At 41.5% G+C, this 17423-nt stretch overlaps 1 protein-coding gene across 12 annotated transcripts in view; it reads left to right on the top strand.

Moving 5' to 3' along the window:
* LOC117300661 (nuclear receptor coactivator 2-like) overlaps window positions 1-13148 on the top strand; it is a 95731-nt gene extending 82583 nt beyond the window's left edge. For 6 of the 12 annotated variants that reach the window (XM_033784364.1, XM_033784357.1, XM_033784358.1 and 3 more), the window contains 10 exons: window positions 206-1488; window positions 1855-2412; window positions 3381-3718; window positions 4327-4585; window positions 5284-5391; window positions 7390-8460; window positions 8816-9056; window positions 9676-9851; window positions 10915-11166; window positions 12861-13148. In XM_033784364.1, the coding sequence (XP_033640255.1) occupies window positions 206-1488; window positions 1855-2412; window positions 3381-3718; window positions 4327-4585; window positions 5284-5391; window positions 7390-8460; window positions 8816-9056; window positions 9676-9851; window positions 10915-11166; window positions 12861-12926 (4352 nt within the window). In that variant the 3' untranslated portion in view covers window positions 12927-13148. The remainder of the gene's footprint in view (window positions 1-205; window positions 1489-1854; window positions 2413-3380; window positions 3719-4326; window positions 4586-5283; window positions 5392-7389; window positions 8461-8815; window positions 9057-9675; window positions 9852-10914; window positions 11167-12860) is intronic. The other 6 variants (XM_033784369.1, XM_033784367.1, XM_033784363.1 and 3 more) reach the window with 5 other exon arrangements.
* Window positions 13149-17423: the final 4275 nt, after the last annotated feature.

The raw sequence follows: 17423 nt of genomic DNA, 5'->3' as shown, positions 1-17423 counted from the left end.
TTTTGCAGCCAATTGCGTAAGTTTTGGGCATGTCATTACAAGCCGTTTCTGGCCGATGTGGTCACTAAAGGGTTAAAATGGCCTGTATTAACACACAAAACAAGTATGTGTCAAGATACATTGTTTTTCGACAGCAATAATACAATAGAAAGGTTCCAAAAACTATATTTCGCCTTTAAAGATTTCCCAATGTTACTCTCCTCAGACAAGACCGAAGAAGATGGCGAAAGCAGCAAAGGCAACTCACCAATGTGCGCTGAGCACAAGAACACCTTGGAGGAAGAGGTCAAGATGGATGAGAAGGCATTCAGCAAACTCTTAAAATCGGAAGGAACCGGCGACAAATCTGCGAAAGCCGACAAGAGCGAAGACGAGATGGATTCGAGCGCCGAATCGCCCAAGGAAGGAGATGGGACAAGTAGAGTACGCAGAAAATCAATCGAGCGGGAGAATACAATCTTAAGTAAACTGCTGGACGGTGACACGCAGTCGATGTTTGGTAGCGGGAAGCTGCCGAATGAGCAGCCAGGTTTTGTTTGTAGTAACGTTGTGTCGACAACTACAGCGCTGCAAAAATCAGAGCAGGAAATGGAGAAGAATCCCTCCTGCAAGAGTGATAAGAATATGGAAGGTGTTGGTGCCGCAGGTGGCAGCAATGGACCTAAGAAACGGAAGAATGTACTCTTGCAGAAACTCCTGATGGAGGACGTACCACCTTTAGACAAGGTCCCGAATGAGACTACGTGCCAGGAAAGCACAACCTCCCCAACAGTCACAACCACCAAACCAGGCATGTCGGGCGGACAACCATCAAACATTGAAGACAATAGCGTGGATAGTTTCGGCAATGATGACGATTCTGTGGTACAGCATCTCCTGCATGGTAGTCTACCCGATGAGGTGGACACCAGTCAGCCAAACATGATCATGGACTTCTTAAAGGAGCTTGAGAATGTCCCCGACCCAACCCAAGACTCTGCCCTCATGCACCACCTGTTGAACCCGTCTGAGAGCAGTGGCCCAGCTCAAAACAGATACCCACCAAATAGTTCCTCTGTTGGGGTCCCGTCCCAGAACAATCAGTACAAGGTGCCCATGGGTCCTGAATCTCTTCCAGGACCTGGGCCCCACCAGAGACCCGACAGTAGTGGCAACATGAACAATCCTTCCCTGCTAGGCCAAGGGGTCGGGCATGACTCCAGTAGTACCATGCACCACGGGATGCCTTCTGGTATGAACTCGCAGCACCGGCCTCCCGTTTCCAGGACCAACTCCAGGGATTCTTTTACCGGTGGCAGTGGTGGGATGCACCAGAACAGCAACAACTTTGGTCGGTTTGGTTCTCAGCAGCAGGAGAGTTTCAGTATGGATGGTATGCAGAATGTGATGCCACCTAACCAGACAGCACCCATGCAGAAGTCAATGTCCCAGTTGCATCTATCTGGAGGTGGCCAGCAGCAGAATCCATTCGAGTTGGATCCGATGCAGGTACAGTAATCTATTTTTTTTTTATTTTTTTTTAAGGAGCATTACAGAATTGGTTTTTTGAACAATTGCTGGCAGTGTAAGCATTTTCCGTAACCCACCATAATCCATCAACTAACAAACCTAGGTTTATGATCGGTTGGCCAGCTGGGTCTTAAAAAAGGCAAGGGCACCGAAACATTTATTTCTTGGTAAGGGGCAGCAATGAGGAAATTGTAAATTTTCTACTAAAGCATATCAAGGGCACCAAGGCAATGACCGGAGGGGGGGGGGGGGGCTTGGAGTAGGTAATCGCCTGCAAGCTGTCAGTCTGTGTTACTTTTTGTTTGACAATTTTTTCTTTACTATTGACTTTATGATTTCACTCAGCAGGATGTCAGCTTACCTGGTAACACCAGTGAAGAGCAAGGTTTATCCGAAGAGGATGTCACCTTACTGCAGCAACTAGAACAGGTCCTGAACAGCGGAACGTTCCCCCTTCCAGAGTTAGAAAACAACTTCGCCGCAGACCGCCCCCCGGTGAGCAGCATGGACATGCAGCATGACAGCAACATGCTGCAGAGCATGCTGAACAGTCAGCCGCAGACGACGCAAGCACAGCATGCCAATAACTATCCAACCTCATCAGGAGGTGGTATGGGGATGCAGCAGCAGCAGCAGCAGCAGCAGCAGGCACCACAACCGCAGCAGCAGAGAGGTCGGCAGCAGGCACAACCACAGCCGAAGCCCCCACAGCAGCAGCAACAGCATCCTATGATGGGTATGGGTAGGCCTACAGGCGGGTCTCGGATGGGACAAGGTCCGATGCCTGATATGTCAGCAATGATGGGACCTGGAATGGCTGCACCTACGGGTCAGCCACGATTTCCGCAGCAGGGACATCCATCACAGCAGCAGCAACCACAGCAAACTGCATCACAACCAATGGTACTTACCTATTTTATTTATTTACGAATTCTGGTTACAGGAATGGTTATTATATAACCAGTTTTAATATAATAAAAAATAAAATATTACAACATTTATAGAGCGCTAAATACGTAAGTTTCTAAGCGCTATAACCAGATTGACAAAACAACTGCCCATGACTGAGCCTTGCGGCACTCCATGAGTAAGTTGGAAGGTTCTGGAAAAACAGAACTGTTAACAACAATCATCTGGCTACGACAGTGTAGATATGAATGGAACCACTGCAGAGCTGTCCCTGTGGTGACATCAGTTTTCAGATTCATCACAAACATTTCTCTTCACTTACCTAAAGAATACCTCTAAGATGTTAAACCATTGAAAATTGTCCTGTTGACCATGTACATGTACTCCTCGTATTCAATATATAATTATATATTATTATAGTTTTGGGTAAGAACAAAGTCACACTCCAGTCATTTTTGTTAACCTTTGTTCAACCTATTTATAAACTTTACCCGGTCAGTTTGTCTGGTATTTTTTTTTTTTTTTTTTTTTTTTACATTTAAAGGCAGTGGACACTGTTGGTAATTACACAAAATAATGATTAGCATAAAACCTTACTTGGTAACGAGTAATGGGGAGAGGTTAATAGTATAAAACATTGTGAGAAACGGCTTCCTCTGAAGTGCGTAGTTTTCGAGAAAGAAGTAATCTTCCATGAACTTGATTTCAAGACCTCAAGTTTAGAACTTGAGGTCTCGAAATCAACCATCTAAATGCACACAACTTCGTGTTACAAGGGTGTTTTTTCTTTCATTATTATCTCACAACTTCTGCTACCAATTGAGCTCAAACTTTCACAGGTTAGTTATTTCATGCATATGTTGAGATACACCAAGTGAGAAGACTGGTCTGTGACAATTACCAATAGTGTCCACTGTCTTTAATATTTAATATATTAATATTTCTTATCAAAAACCAAACAGCAGTTCAATCAAATGAACTCAATGCAGCAACAACTGCAGCACCAGCTTCAACAGCAGCAGCATGGTCCGACTCCTCCCCATTCCATGCCGCAGCAGCAGATGTCGCCTGTTGCGAAGCAGCCCCAACCACCTATGAGCAGCGCCCCGGGAAGTTTTGTCCGGCCGCACTCCACCAAACAGCTGCGCCACACAATACTGATGAGATCCCGAATGAAGGAGCAACAACAACAACAACAACAACAGCAGCAGCAGCAGCAACTGCAGCAGCAACAGCAGCAGCAACAACTCCAGCAACAGGCTCAGCAGCAACAGCAGCAGCAACAGCAACAGCAGCATAGGTATGGAAGAGTTATTGATAATAGTATGCAGTTCTTAGATAACATTTTATCACTCCTGAAGGGCATCCTAAAGCACTAGCGATTTTATTGCCATTGGTACGCAGAGTTTTATTTGATTTTAGATTTGTTTTAAATATTGCATACATCTCAAGCCCTTCTGGCTACTTCAAGGTGAGGGCACCAGACCAATTCAATTAGTAATTGTCAAAGACCAGTATTCTCACTTGGTATATCCTGCATAAAATAATGAATGTGTGAAACTTAGGCTCAATTGGTCATTGAAGATGCAAGAAAATAGTAAAAAAAAAGAACATCCATGTACTTGTTGCAAAATTGCATGTGCTTTTAGATGACTAAGATAGGCTGCAGGCCTGAAGTCTTTCTTAGATCAAAATATTTTTGTGAGAAATTACCTCTTTCTCAAAAACTATGTCACTTCAGAAGGAGCTGTTTCCCACAATGTTTTATACTATCTATCAACAGCTCTCCATTGCTCGTTATGAAGTAAGTTTTCTGCTAACAATTATTTTAAGTAATTAAGTCCATAGATTATTAAAAACTGAAATTAAAAACAATTTAAACTTGTTTTCAATTTTGCAACCTTTTAGACAATGGCAAATCCAACAGCAACGGCAGCAGCAACTGATGCGCCAGCAGCAGATTAACGCTGCGGCCGTCGCTGCAAACCAACAGCAGATGAGCGGCAACCAGCAACAGCAGCAGATGGGTTCAGGGCCCATCTTGCCGCAGCAGGTCGCCAACAACCCCATGAACCCTTTGCAGCAGAATCAACGTCTGATGCAGCAGCAGAAGAACTTGATGATGCTGCAGCAGCAGCAGCAACAGCAGACGTTTACTGGGCCGCAGGTGAGTGGTGAATTCAAGAAAGTCTTGGCCCAATTTTATAGAGCTGCTTAAGCACAAAAAGTAGCCAAGCACAGCATAACTTGCGGGTACAACCATGTGTAAATCTCTTTTGTCTGAGTGTCGGTGCTGAAAAAAGCAGTTTGCTCTCCTAACTAAATAGAGTGGAGTGTACTGTTCAAAATTGAGACCGAACCGGCTCTTCTCAGAGCCAACACTCGCAACAAAAGAGATTTACACATGGTTGTGCCCACAAATTAACAACTCATTTATAGTTTCTTCCTATTTCTTGACACCATGCAAAGCTTCAAACAATCTAATCAAAGACACTGGACGCTGTTGGTAAAAAACACCCTCGTCACACGAAGTTGTGTGCTTTCAGATGCTTGATTTCGAGACCTCAAATTCTAAATCTGAGGTCTCGAAATCAACAAACTCGTGGAAAATAACTTCTTTCTCGAAACCTACTCCACTTAGAGGGAGCCGTTTCTAACATTGTTTTATACTACCAACCTCTGCCCATTAGTTGTTACCAAGTCAGTTTTTAAGTTAGTATTTGTTTAAAATAATTACCAACTGTGTACCTTCCCTTTAAAAATGGTTATACAAAATTTTGAATTTTGAATTGACAATGACAAGACAAATAACAATCAATTCACCTTAACACTATTATTGTATTTCTTCTATTTATTCCAACTCAGGTTGAGGGTGGTGTATTCCCCCCGATGGATACGCAAGCTTTCCAGGAGAAACTGAGTGACGTCTTGAACCCTACAGCCGGGGCACTGGCCCCTAATGTTAGTATACAGGTAGGGAAGAAACCACAGACTACATGACGCATATCCTCCCACTAGACGTCATGTGGAATGCATGCGTAGGCCAAACTAGGCATGCACAAACGAGTCGATCGACTTACGTTTATTTTCTGGTTGTAAAGCCACTGATTCTCTGCATACATGCTTAGCCCCTAAAGAGCACTTGCATTGGCCACTATCCTCTATACCTCCTCTGAAGCCACTGATTCTCTGCAAACACGCTTAGTCACTAAAGAGCACTTGCATTGGCCACTATCCTCTATACCTCCTCTGAAGCCACTGATTCTCTGCAAACACGCTTAGTCACTAAAGAGCACTTGCATTGGCCACTATCCTCTATACCTCCTCTGAAGCCACTGATTCTCTGCAAACACGCTTAGTCACTAAAGAGCACTTGCATTGGCCACTATCCTCTATACCTCCTCTGAAGCCACTGATTCTCTGCAAACACGCTTAGTCACTAAATAGCACTTGCATTGGCCACTGTCCTCTACCCTCCTCTGAAGCCAGAGATTCTCTGCAAACACACTTAGTCACTAAAGAGCACTTGCATTGGTCGCTACCGTTGATGAAAATTGCATGGGTGAGGGGGCTTTATTGGCTGTCACTTTACACTCCTCCACGATTTCTTCAGTCCACACTTTGACATCACTCGCTTGAATGCTCCCCGAGCAAACGAAGTTCTAGGTCAAAAGGCTTTCAGTGTGGCTGGGCCCATGGTTTGGAACAATCTCCCAACTGTCATAAGGGAATCTAATACTCTATCTGCTTTTCATAAAGTCCTTTAGACTCGACCTTTTTCCAAAATAATTTCTTTCTAGTGCGCTATGATCTTGATGGAATAGCGCCTTATAAATTTTGATTGTTACGTATGTCATGTTGCTGGTTGAGAGTCTTGGGCAGCGCGCGAACACGCGTGCACTTTTCCATTGTTTATCAGTTTATCATCAACGATGGTGGTCCTTAAGATGGTCCCACCTTGACACAACACCATTTACATGAATGAACAACTGCACTTGCGGCACCATAGTTTGATCAAATTTCTTGCATGATTGGTTGGTAAACCACTCGACTGCACACGAGACTCTAAAGGCACTGGACACTATTGGTAATTACTCAAAATAATTGCATAAAAACATACTTGGTATTATGTGCAATGGAGAGCTGTTGATAGTACAAAACATTGTGAGAAACGGCTCCCTCTGAGATAACATAGTTTTTGAGAAAGAGGTGATTTCTCACTAATACATTTGAATCTGAGAGACTCCATGTCTGAAGCCTTTCTCAGGTATTTGAAACCACACTAATTCTTGCAACAAGTTTTTTTTTTTCCCATTGTTGTCTTGCAACTTTGATTACCAATTGAGTCACAATTTTCACAGATTTGTTATTTTATGCATATATGTTGGGATACACCAAGTGAGAATACTGGTCATTGATAAATACCAAACGCGTTCAGTGGCTTTAAAAACTTCTCTTTAAACTTCTTTTGAAGACACAAACTAACCAATACAGGAAGAATGTTATCACTAATGTAAGTCAGAAATATGAGCAGTTCTCCATGTTTTTCACTTCACCCTTTTTGTTTGTTTTGGGTTCTGTTTTTTTTTCTTCAAACACAAACGTCCACAGACTTACATTAACAGTGTTTAAAGATAATCATGGTGGAAAGCTGTAGTTTGGGGAAAATGAGTTAAACAAATGTCATGAAAATAGTTTTTGTCTCAGTGAGACAACAATTATTTTAGCATGTAAAACAGATTAACGCGACTCTTCTGAAAACATTGCTCTGTAAATTTCACCTTTTTTTCTTCAAAATGTTGGCAACTAATGAAGCTGAAACTTCAGGTATTACATACATCTTCATCCACAGTGAATATGTTTTCATGTCCTGGCCAGAAAACTTGATTTACCTAAAAGGAACCAAAACACTTATAGAGCGTGGATTTTTTCAAATGGATTGGCCAAACTCTTTTTATTTTCTCTTTGCAGAAATCTCCCGGTCCTTACGGACCGCAAATGTCCTCGATGGGAAACCGTCCCATGGGGCCAGGGAATCAGATGATGGGCGGAGACAGTCGGCAACAGATGGCAATGAATCAACCATTCCCGGGGCAGGCTGGAGCCAATCGTGGGGGTGCGGGCACCGCGGGTGGAGACTTCATGTTCAACAGCCAGATGATGTCCCAGGGGCGAGGGACTCAACTCAGTGGCCCCGGTTATCAAGGCGGGATGGGGCACAGTACCAGCGCCCCGAACGTCTTCAACTTCCAGGAGTTCAACAACCCTGGCGGGATTCCCGGCGGGATGTCTGGCGGGGTTCCCGGCGGGATGACCGGAGGGAACATGCCGGGGGGTAAACCCCAACACATGATGCCTAATTCAGGCATGATGGGACCCTCGCAGCACCAGCCGGGCATGGGGGTAAACCCAAGTATGCCGGGACAGCATAACATTGGCATCAACCCAAACATCCAACGTCCGAATCTCGCCGCCGGTGGCAACCCTCGACAGCAGGCGCCGACTCTCACCAGATCGATGAGCCTTCCTACAACAAACATGATCTCTGGTAACAATCCTGGCGGCAACCCTCCAAACCGCGTTAACCAGTACCACATGCCGCAGCATCAACAACAACAACAACAACAACAGCCTGGCTTTCCTGCTGCCGGGTTCCGTGGTAATCAGACCGGGGGGATGCAGCCTCACTTTCCAGGCAACTCCATGGGAATGCAGCCCGGTCAGATGAGTAACACCACGGCCCCCATGTTCTCCTCACCGGCAACGACTTCCCAGATGAGATGGAGCGGACCCAATGGAGGTATGACCAGAGGACAACAACCCCACCAAGGACAGATGTTTCCTGGGCCAGGAGGAGGGCCTGGAGGAGGGCCCGGGGGAGGGCCGCAATCCAGCGAGATGCTAAGAGGAATGGCCAACTCTGGAGGAGGGGGAGGCGGAACCCAAGAGTTACAGAATATGATGAACAGGAGGCTGAAGAGAGGGGATAGCCTTCCTGCTAATCCTAACATGATGCAGGTCAGAAAAGCAACAAAACCAACGGTAAATATCATTTTCAATTTATAAATGTATTTAAGGATGTTCTTACTTCAGATGGTTGTTTTATTTCTTTTTTTTTTTTTTTTTTTAGCCCTTGGGGAAAAGTTAGAAAAACCTTGTTTAAACGTTTGGTAGTCACTTTTAAAATTAATGGCAAAACAATTTTTGGTTGGGAGCCTACAGCAGCTTTGAGAACCATTTCATAAGTGTGATTTTGTGAAAAGATTTTTATTGATTTAAAATGAAACTTTAGTTTTATTGTAAACATCACCAGTCATAGTAAGAAACTTATTTTCCTCTCATGGTGATCTCTTCGATCCTATCCCTGATAAATATTTAACTATTTTACTCATTTCAGAACCCACCGAAGTACTCCCTCCAGGGGGCTGTCAACCCCTCCATCGCCGTCCCGCCCAATCTGACTGGACAGAACTCCATGAATCTAGGTCAGCAACCCTCGGGGGAAGTACCAAACCCGAGTAACTCCTACCTCGGTACTAGCGCTAGCAATAACAGCGGCAAGAACAGGTGCCCCGTCCCTGGGACCAGCCCCTCCAATTTGGACATGCTCAGTATGTCCATGGAGATGTTTGAACCAGGTATGGGGAACATTTATACCTTCATTTCACAGTATGCCCAAACTCGGCTACTCTTCTAGGCATTTTGGCACTAGCCATTTGTAGCCGCTTTGGTATTTATAGGAATAAAGGGTCTCTCTTCTTATTATAATCAACCTTGTTCTTGACTACTTTCATGGGCTACTTTAGAGGTCCGAGGAGCACATTGCCTTTAAACATCCTAAAATCTTGCCCAAGAAATTAAATGTTAAATATAAAAAAACAAAAAAAGTTGTTCATTTTATTTTCATTATGTATTTTCTTGATCTGTTCTTGACTATCTTTGACTTAAATAATTGCATTTAATTTGTTTATTATTCTCCTTTTTCGACCAATATGGAAATTAATGTTGAATTGAATTGAATTGAATAAGCCACTTCGGAATGTCGGCTGCGCACGTCTGTTACTGCTGACAACGCATTTTGTCTATCTCCAATAACCTTTTAGTATTGTCAAAAGGTTACGGGAGATAGACAAAATACGTTGTCAGCAGTAACAGACATGCGCCACTGACATTCCGAAGTGGCTTATTGAATTGAGTTAAATATTCTTCTGATAGATAATTTCTCCTGCTTTAATTCTTTTTTTTTCTTCTGAACAGAGTTTCCGAAGTCCGATGGTCAGAATCCAATCGCCAGCTCCACCACCAATCCCACCAGTCAACCAGACAGTACCAGCGCAGGTCCATCCCGGCCCGGCCCTGGTGTCGATCCTCTCAAACCCTACGCTGAAATGCAATCCAATGAAGAGGCTAAACTACGATATCAGGTACCAGACGTGAGTTGATCAGGGGATGTGATTTCTCTGTTTTTACCCGGAATTTTTTTATTTTTTATTTTTAACTGATTCGAATGCATGAATGTTATTGGCCCAATGACAAGGGCACTGATGTAAAGCACATTGAGATGTTATTGTGAAATTTGCTACAGAGAGGCCTGTGAAATCTCTGCTTTAATGCAGATTTTGTCTTTCATCAGGACAATTTTTTTGTCTCAAAAATTTATTTTTGTTTCTTATTTTTATTCCCTTATATAAGCTTGCCATGCCTTGAATAAGCTCGGCAACAACATTTTACAACTACAATAATGTAAGATAAGCCTAGTTACTGGATTAACTGGGTGCCCAAATTTGACCAGCAGAAATGCGTGACGGGCGCTCACTTGACGTTACTAAATCATTCTTACTTCATGTAGTGTTTCAGCTCTTGTTATAAAGATTCACTACCACACCTGTAATATAAGAACTAGTTATTATTTATCGTTTTGATTCAGGTAGAGTATTCTACTGCAGAAAATCCATCACCTCCGATACCTACAAATGCATTTAGAATAGAATAGAATAGAATGATTTTATTGTCCACGTTAAAAAACATAGAAACTTGACATCCACTGGCCAAATTACAAGTATACACAATCAATATAAAAACTATATAAGTTACAAAATAAGATAAGCTAGAAAAACAAAGCATTTACAATGCGCAAGCGCAAGCGCAAGCGCAAGCCACTCCGCTGGACAAAAACAAAGCACCCCTCCGTGCACTGCAGGTCCCGTGTGTACACACAAATAACCCCTTTCTTTTTACAGCACCCATAGTGTCAGTTAGTTTTTTTTCCCAAGCTCTCTGAAAACAACATAGCGTTACACACTATAAAGGCAAGCAGACCAGTTCCCAACAACTCCTTTACGATGTCAGAATCGACGAAAGGAAAGAGGAAACCTAACAGAAAATTTAAATGTAGATCCTGCGGTGGTCTTCGCTCGACCTTGGAGCCCGACGTCCATGCAACATTAAATTATCATTTTGTTTCAGGTAGAGTAATATCTTTTTATTCCTCCTCAGGAATTTTATAAGATATCGGGGGCCCAGACAGCACCAGACGCCTGCACCAGAGTCACTAATCTCTTTCGGAACCAACTGACCGGTCAGCCTCTACCCGGACAGGGTAACGGGCGAGGGGTTGGTGGGCCACAAGGTATGGGGAACGCCCCTGGTATGGGAGGACCCGGGATGCAGGGGGGCGGAGTCGGTAATGGGGGGATGGTACCGCAGCAGCAACAACACAACCAGCAACAGTTTGGCAATGATGAGCAGGTGAGCCTTAATGTTCTTAACAGTTTTCTTGTTCAGTCTGCTCTTATTATAAAGAGCACCGTTAAAGACAGTGGACACTATTGGTAATGGTCAAAGACCAGTCTTCTCACTTGGTGTATCTCAACAAACGCATAAAATAACAAACCTGTGACAATTTGAGCTCAATTGGTCGTCGGTGTTGCGAGATACATAATGAAAGAAGAAAAAAAAACTTGTCACACAAAGTTGTGTGCTTTGAGATGCTTGACCTCAAAATCTAATTCTGAGGTCTCGAAATCAGATTTCTGATTTTGTTTTGACCTTGGGGGAAAATTTGAAAAATTTTGATTAAATACATGCAGCCACTGTACTCTTGCTTTCCTACTTTTTTTTTCCAAGTGCTCATGCCTGAAAGCGGGTTAATAACCAGTTTTATCTGACACGTGTGTTAAAGGCAGTGGACACTATTGGTAACTACTCAAAATAATTATTAGTATAAAAAACTTTCTTTGTAACGAGTAATGGGGAGAGGTTGATCGTATAAAACATTGAGAGAAACAGCTCCCTCTGAAGTGATGTAGTTTTCGAGAAAAAAGTAATATTCCACGAATTTGATTTCAAGACCTCAAGCTTTGAATTTGAGGTCTCACAATCAAGCATCTGAAAGCACACAACTTTGTGTGACAAGGGTGTATTTGCTTTCGTTTATATCTCACAACTTCTGCGACTGTTTGAGCTCCAATCTTCACAGGATTGTTATTTGATGCATATGTTGAGATACACCAACTGTGAAGACTAGTCTTTGACAATTACCAATAGTGTCCACTGTCTTTAAAATACTTGTATTTGATAGCCATTACTTATCTATCTATTGTTGTGGTTACACTAATCTGACAAATTGATATATGAGATTGTATATCTTCGGTCAATTTGTCTACTTTGTTCTACAATTGTATATTTAATTAAACACTCACAAATAAATTGACACATACATATATTAATCAAAATTAATTCACATCTGAATAGAAGATATATCGAGCATTTAAACAAGTAGGTTGCACCGGTTTTAGTAGCCCACATGGCAAGTTGAGAGGTTGTGTTAACTAGCTGGCAGCAGTGTTTACTAGTAAATGTATGCTGGGCTAGTGTTTAGAGCGGCTCTGATAAAGTGGATGGCACAGTTTATAGTAGCCCACATGGCAAGTTGAGAGGTTGTTTTAACTAGCTGGCAGCAGTGTTTACTAGTAAATGTATGCTGGGCTAGTGTTTAGAGCGGCTCTGATAAAGTGGATGGCACAGTTTATAGTAGCCCACATGGCAAGTTGAGAGGTTGTTTTAACTAGCTGGCAGCAGTGTTTACTAGTAAATGTATGCAGGGCTAGTGTTTAGAGCGGCTCTGATAAAGTGGATGGCACAGTTTATAGTAACCCACATGGCAAGTTGAGAGGTTGTGTTAACTAGCTGGCAGCAGTGTTTACTAGTAAATGTATGCTGGGCTAGTGTTTAGAACGGCTCTGATAAAGTGGATGGCACAGTAGTAGCCCACATGGCAAGTTGAGAGGTTGTTTTAACTAGCTGGCAGCAGTGTTTACTAGTAAATGTACGCCGGGCTAGTGTTAAGGGTGAGCCATGTGCACATGTGGGGGAAAATGCTCAATTGAGTTGTAAGATCTTCTAAAATGTTTTGGGCTGTTTTTCTTTCTCTTTTTCTACAGCAGGATGGAATGGACGGTGATGGTAAATCCAATAACAGTCTTTTGCAGAAACTCCTCCTAGAATGATTTTAAAAGCAAGGATCATCACGAACGGGACACAAAACAGAAACAACAATTCATCTACGAAGATTTCGTATGGTCGAAAAATTTTTGGTTTGCTCACAAACGGTAGGGAGTTTTATAGTCCATAATCACAAGTTCGTGGCAAATTTACATTCAATGTTTTAAATGACACTTTTTTTTTATTTTTTCAAGATTTTTTTTAAAAATGTCGTCTTTGGGGGGGGGGGGTTGTAGGAGGGGTTCTGCATCTAATTGCGCCGCATTTTAGAACGCATGAGGACTGGATTTCTGTTTTTTAGATTTCTGCTGTCGCACTGGAGACTGTAAACAGGCTAAGAGCAAACCCAAAAAAATAAAATCCTCATGTTGTTGTCCCGTCAAGCCATCGCCTAAGGCCGGATCCGAATTGGCGGCTACGGCTACGGCCGGATCGCTGAATCATCATGCATTGAAGTATAGGACGCCATTAGCAACACCCCCGGCAACAGTCGTAGCCACAGCCGTAGCCACCAATTCAGACGCGGCTTAAGTGTCGGTGTGCACCAAGCTTCTGATCAGAAGGTTATCGCCAAGTTGTTATCTGGTTGAGATGTATTTTGCGAAAACATGTAAATATTTATTTTATCATTTGGTGTTTTTTTTTCAGGTGGATTCTACTTGATCATTCTACTCAAACTTATCCAAGTCTATGTTGATTGTGTTTCCTTTAATAATAACAAGATGTACAAATTGTTTGTTAAATAATGATATATAATAATAATAATAACATTGTAGATTGTGCCAACTTTGGGTTGATTTTTAATTGGATATCTGGTTTTATGGCTAGGATTATGACACTGTATAGTGTACAAAATGAGTTTACGAACGATAAGGGTGGGGGAGTGTGTACATAGATGTGGATTATATATTGATGTCGACAATTTAGATGATCGTGGGTAATTTGATCTTTTAAGTTTTGGTATCTGGTTCGGACCAGTTTCTTTAATTTTGTTTGTGGTTTAGTTTTGTTTTATTTTAGTCATATCTGGATGTAACCAGATCTTACCGGTTTTGTCCGGGGTTAAACAAAAAGATAACAGTGATGATGTAAACGTGTATGTGTGCTGGGCCTAATTTCATGACGGCAGTTAAGTACAAAAAGCTGTTTAGCAAAGGGAAATCTTACTTAGCAGAAACATGTTACCAGTCAATTTGGCATGTAATGTACACTGACTGGTCCCCTGCTAGACAAAATTTGCTAAGCATCGTTTTTTTGCTTAACAGCATTTTCGAAATTGGCTCCTGGTAACCGTTGATTAGAAATTCCTTTGAACAATCTGTGCTTAGCTGATATTATAAACACAGCAAGTTGAACTTATAAGAGAGCTGATCACACTACCGTGCCTTGCACTTTTAGAAAAATTCTTACATAACTTAAAGAGAATTCCTAACTTTTTGATACGTCCATTTTAAGTATGATCCATACCCCGCAAGCACACTTCATTTGGTCGTCATGGTAACCAAAAACTACTAAATACATTAAGCGATCGAGAAGTTCTATTGATGAACATTTCATGTTAAATTGGTTCTAATATTTTGTAAAAGCTTCAGGGTTAAGAGCTCGTTCATTTTTGGTCAGGTGATCTTGAGACTCTCTTTTGGAGACTAAAACAGTATTATTTTTAGTCATACTACACTGGCAAATCTTTTAGTTTCTTTCCAAATCCAAACTCTGAAGACTCTTTTGCGAGATCTTAGTTGCAGTTAATTGAAAGACTCCTAATTAAAAGCTTTGCATTAGTCATAAAATTCATCCATTAAAACTAATACAAAATCAATTTCTGAAACAAGTGTAACAGTTCAGGAGTATAAAGGTCTCTAGATAATTTATTCTGTTCATCATAACTGGGCCACGTTTCATATATTTGCTTAAAGGGGCACGTTGCCTTCACTTTGTGGCATAAAAGGAAAACCGTGCAATTTTGAGGCATGTTTGTGTGGATCATTATATTCTACATTTCAATTATCTATTTTAACTAACCATTTGCATTTCATAACAAACAGCTTCAGACGCTTTTCAAAGACCAACTCGACCGATCCAAGGCAACGTGTTCCTTTTGTTCAGCAAGCAGTTACTAATAGAAAAGAAAACTTTCGAGAGGGAAAGCCTGTGAAAACTTTTTTTAAAAGTCAAGACTTCTTGGAGTAGTTTGAAGCCTGCCTCAAAGCTTCTACTTATAGGCACTGGACACCCTTGGTGTCAAAGACCGGTATTTTCACTTGGTGTATCCCAACATAATATACACATATACGAAAAACACCCTCGTTGCACAAATTTGTGTGCTTTCAGATGTCTGAGAAAAGCTTCAGGCCTAAAGTCTTTCCTCAGATTCAATATTTTACTGAGAAATTACCTCTTTCTCAAAACCTACCCTCTGTTGCTTGTTATCACGTAAGTTTTTAAACTAACAAATGTTTTGAGAAAATAGAATTAGCTGTAGCAACCAACCAAAAGGACCGATGGTATTAATGCCAAAATTAGTTCATGGCCTGACGATTTGGTAAATACCAAAGGTGTCCAGTGCTTTTAAAGTCTCCAATCCACTCCAACCAACCAATAAATAAATAAAATGACAATAACTGATACCCAGTGCCTGAGATAGATTTTAACCAAAAACCTGACGCCCACAAATGACTAACTTACCAACACATAATCCTCAAAGGAAAACAAAATTATTGATTATAAAATATATTTATACTATCCCATACAACTCAAAAATGTAATTTATAATTTAATGAATCGTAATGTGTAAGTAAAGTGTACTCATCTTCAACTGTTTGAATTGTTGAGATTTTTTTAATTGTAATAATAACGATCAGTTAATGTGTTTTTTGTAATTGTTTTGCACTGATGGTAGACTCACATTTTGCCCGTAAAGATGACTATTGTCGTTTTGTTACATTTTGTTCCCTCACATATATATATAATATCTTTAGAAATTTATAACTTCACATGCAGAAGTACAACTTTTGTCAGCCTAAAATGGTTTACAAACTTAAAGTGCTTTAGTATGATAAGAAAATCCTTCCTAAAAATGTAGGTCTTTCTCAGATTCAAATATTTTACTGAGAAACAACTTCTTTCTCAGAAGCTAAGAAAATCTTTCTTGAAAATGTAGTTTTTTGTTTTTTTCAAATGTCTTTAAGACTTTTTGTGACAAATCAGAAAACAAAACAGACAAAAATATTACGTTGTGGACAGAATTGTAGAAATAGCTGACCATTGGTTGAAGTTCTTCAGAAATTTGTTAATATCTGTTTGCGAGTAATTTTTAGCCCTAGCGTGGTGAGTGTTTGTTTCCGTCATGTGATTTATGTTACTTATACCTTACGATGTGAACAAAAAATCACATTTAAAATAATTTTCAGGTGCCAACTTTGTCCAAATTTAGGTGGAGAATTATTTCTAGTGTAGTCAAATAAAGACACCCAAAACAGTTCAGACTGGCAGTTTATCCCCAACAAATATCTCTCACAAGTAATTTGTGTATTTTGGTAGAATTTTCAGAGAGTTTTAACTTGAGATCAGAAACAAGATTGAAAATCATGTGTTTCTAGTTTCTGTAAATTAGACTTGGACTAGTCCATTTGTTTTGTTATTAAAGGGAAAAGATGCCAGCAATAAGCTTTTCAAAGTATGGTCTGTAGAGGGCGCTCTGTATGGTTTTTCAATGTTACCAGCTTAGTCAGTAAAAAGGTTGTCAAGTTGCTATCTTTCAAATATTGAGAAACCTTCAGGCATTGCATTGAATTGTTTCAAACTGTTTTTTGTATGTCGGGTAAAACCAAAGACAAAGACACCTGGAGTGCGTTTTGGCGACCCCAACCAAGAACATTGTTGATTGCACGATTTTGCATGTTCGGTTGAGCGCGGTGACAATGCGGTTCAGACCAACAGGTAACCGACTTGTTGTATCGGTTGGGCTTTGGTTGGGGTGGCCAAAACGCACTCCTCATACAATAGCCCATATGCTCAAGCGCCATCTTAAATATACACAATACATCTTGGGAAACCGAGTACAGTTCAAGAAACACAGCAAGCTGGCAAGATGGACGCCATGCTGTTTATATGTAACTATGCATGGGCTGGATGTCCTACATGTACACGGTGGTTTCAATAGACCGATCCATTAGGTTCTGCCCACGACGCACGTGTGAGCAAGAACACGTGAGCCTCTCAAATGCCTTTCTGCACAATCTGCCGCACGCGCCAAGCATACGTGCACGCAGGTCGGACCTTTTTTCGGACCTTCGTTGCATTGCGACTGGTCGATACGCAATGGAGCGGGGCTTAATGGATCGGTCTATTGTCAGATAGAGCCTGAATTCAGAGCCCAAGCGAGGGTTTGAGAGGGCCCCGGGTTTTATAGCTGTGCACATTGCTTCAAAATCAGCGCCGCCATGCTAGTTGCTGGTGTTGCTTGTTTTCACCCATAATTCTTTGCGAGCCAATTAAGCGCA

Source organism: Asterias rubens, chromosome 16, assembly GCF_902459465.1.
Source record: "Asterias rubens chromosome 16, eAstRub1.3, whole genome shotgun sequence".
Classification (NCBI taxonomy): Eukaryota; Metazoa; Echinodermata; class Asteroidea; order Forcipulatida; family Asteriidae; genus Asterias; species Asterias rubens.
Note: the sequence above shows the minus strand (reverse complement) of the source record. Positions and strands in the feature narration are given on the sequence as shown.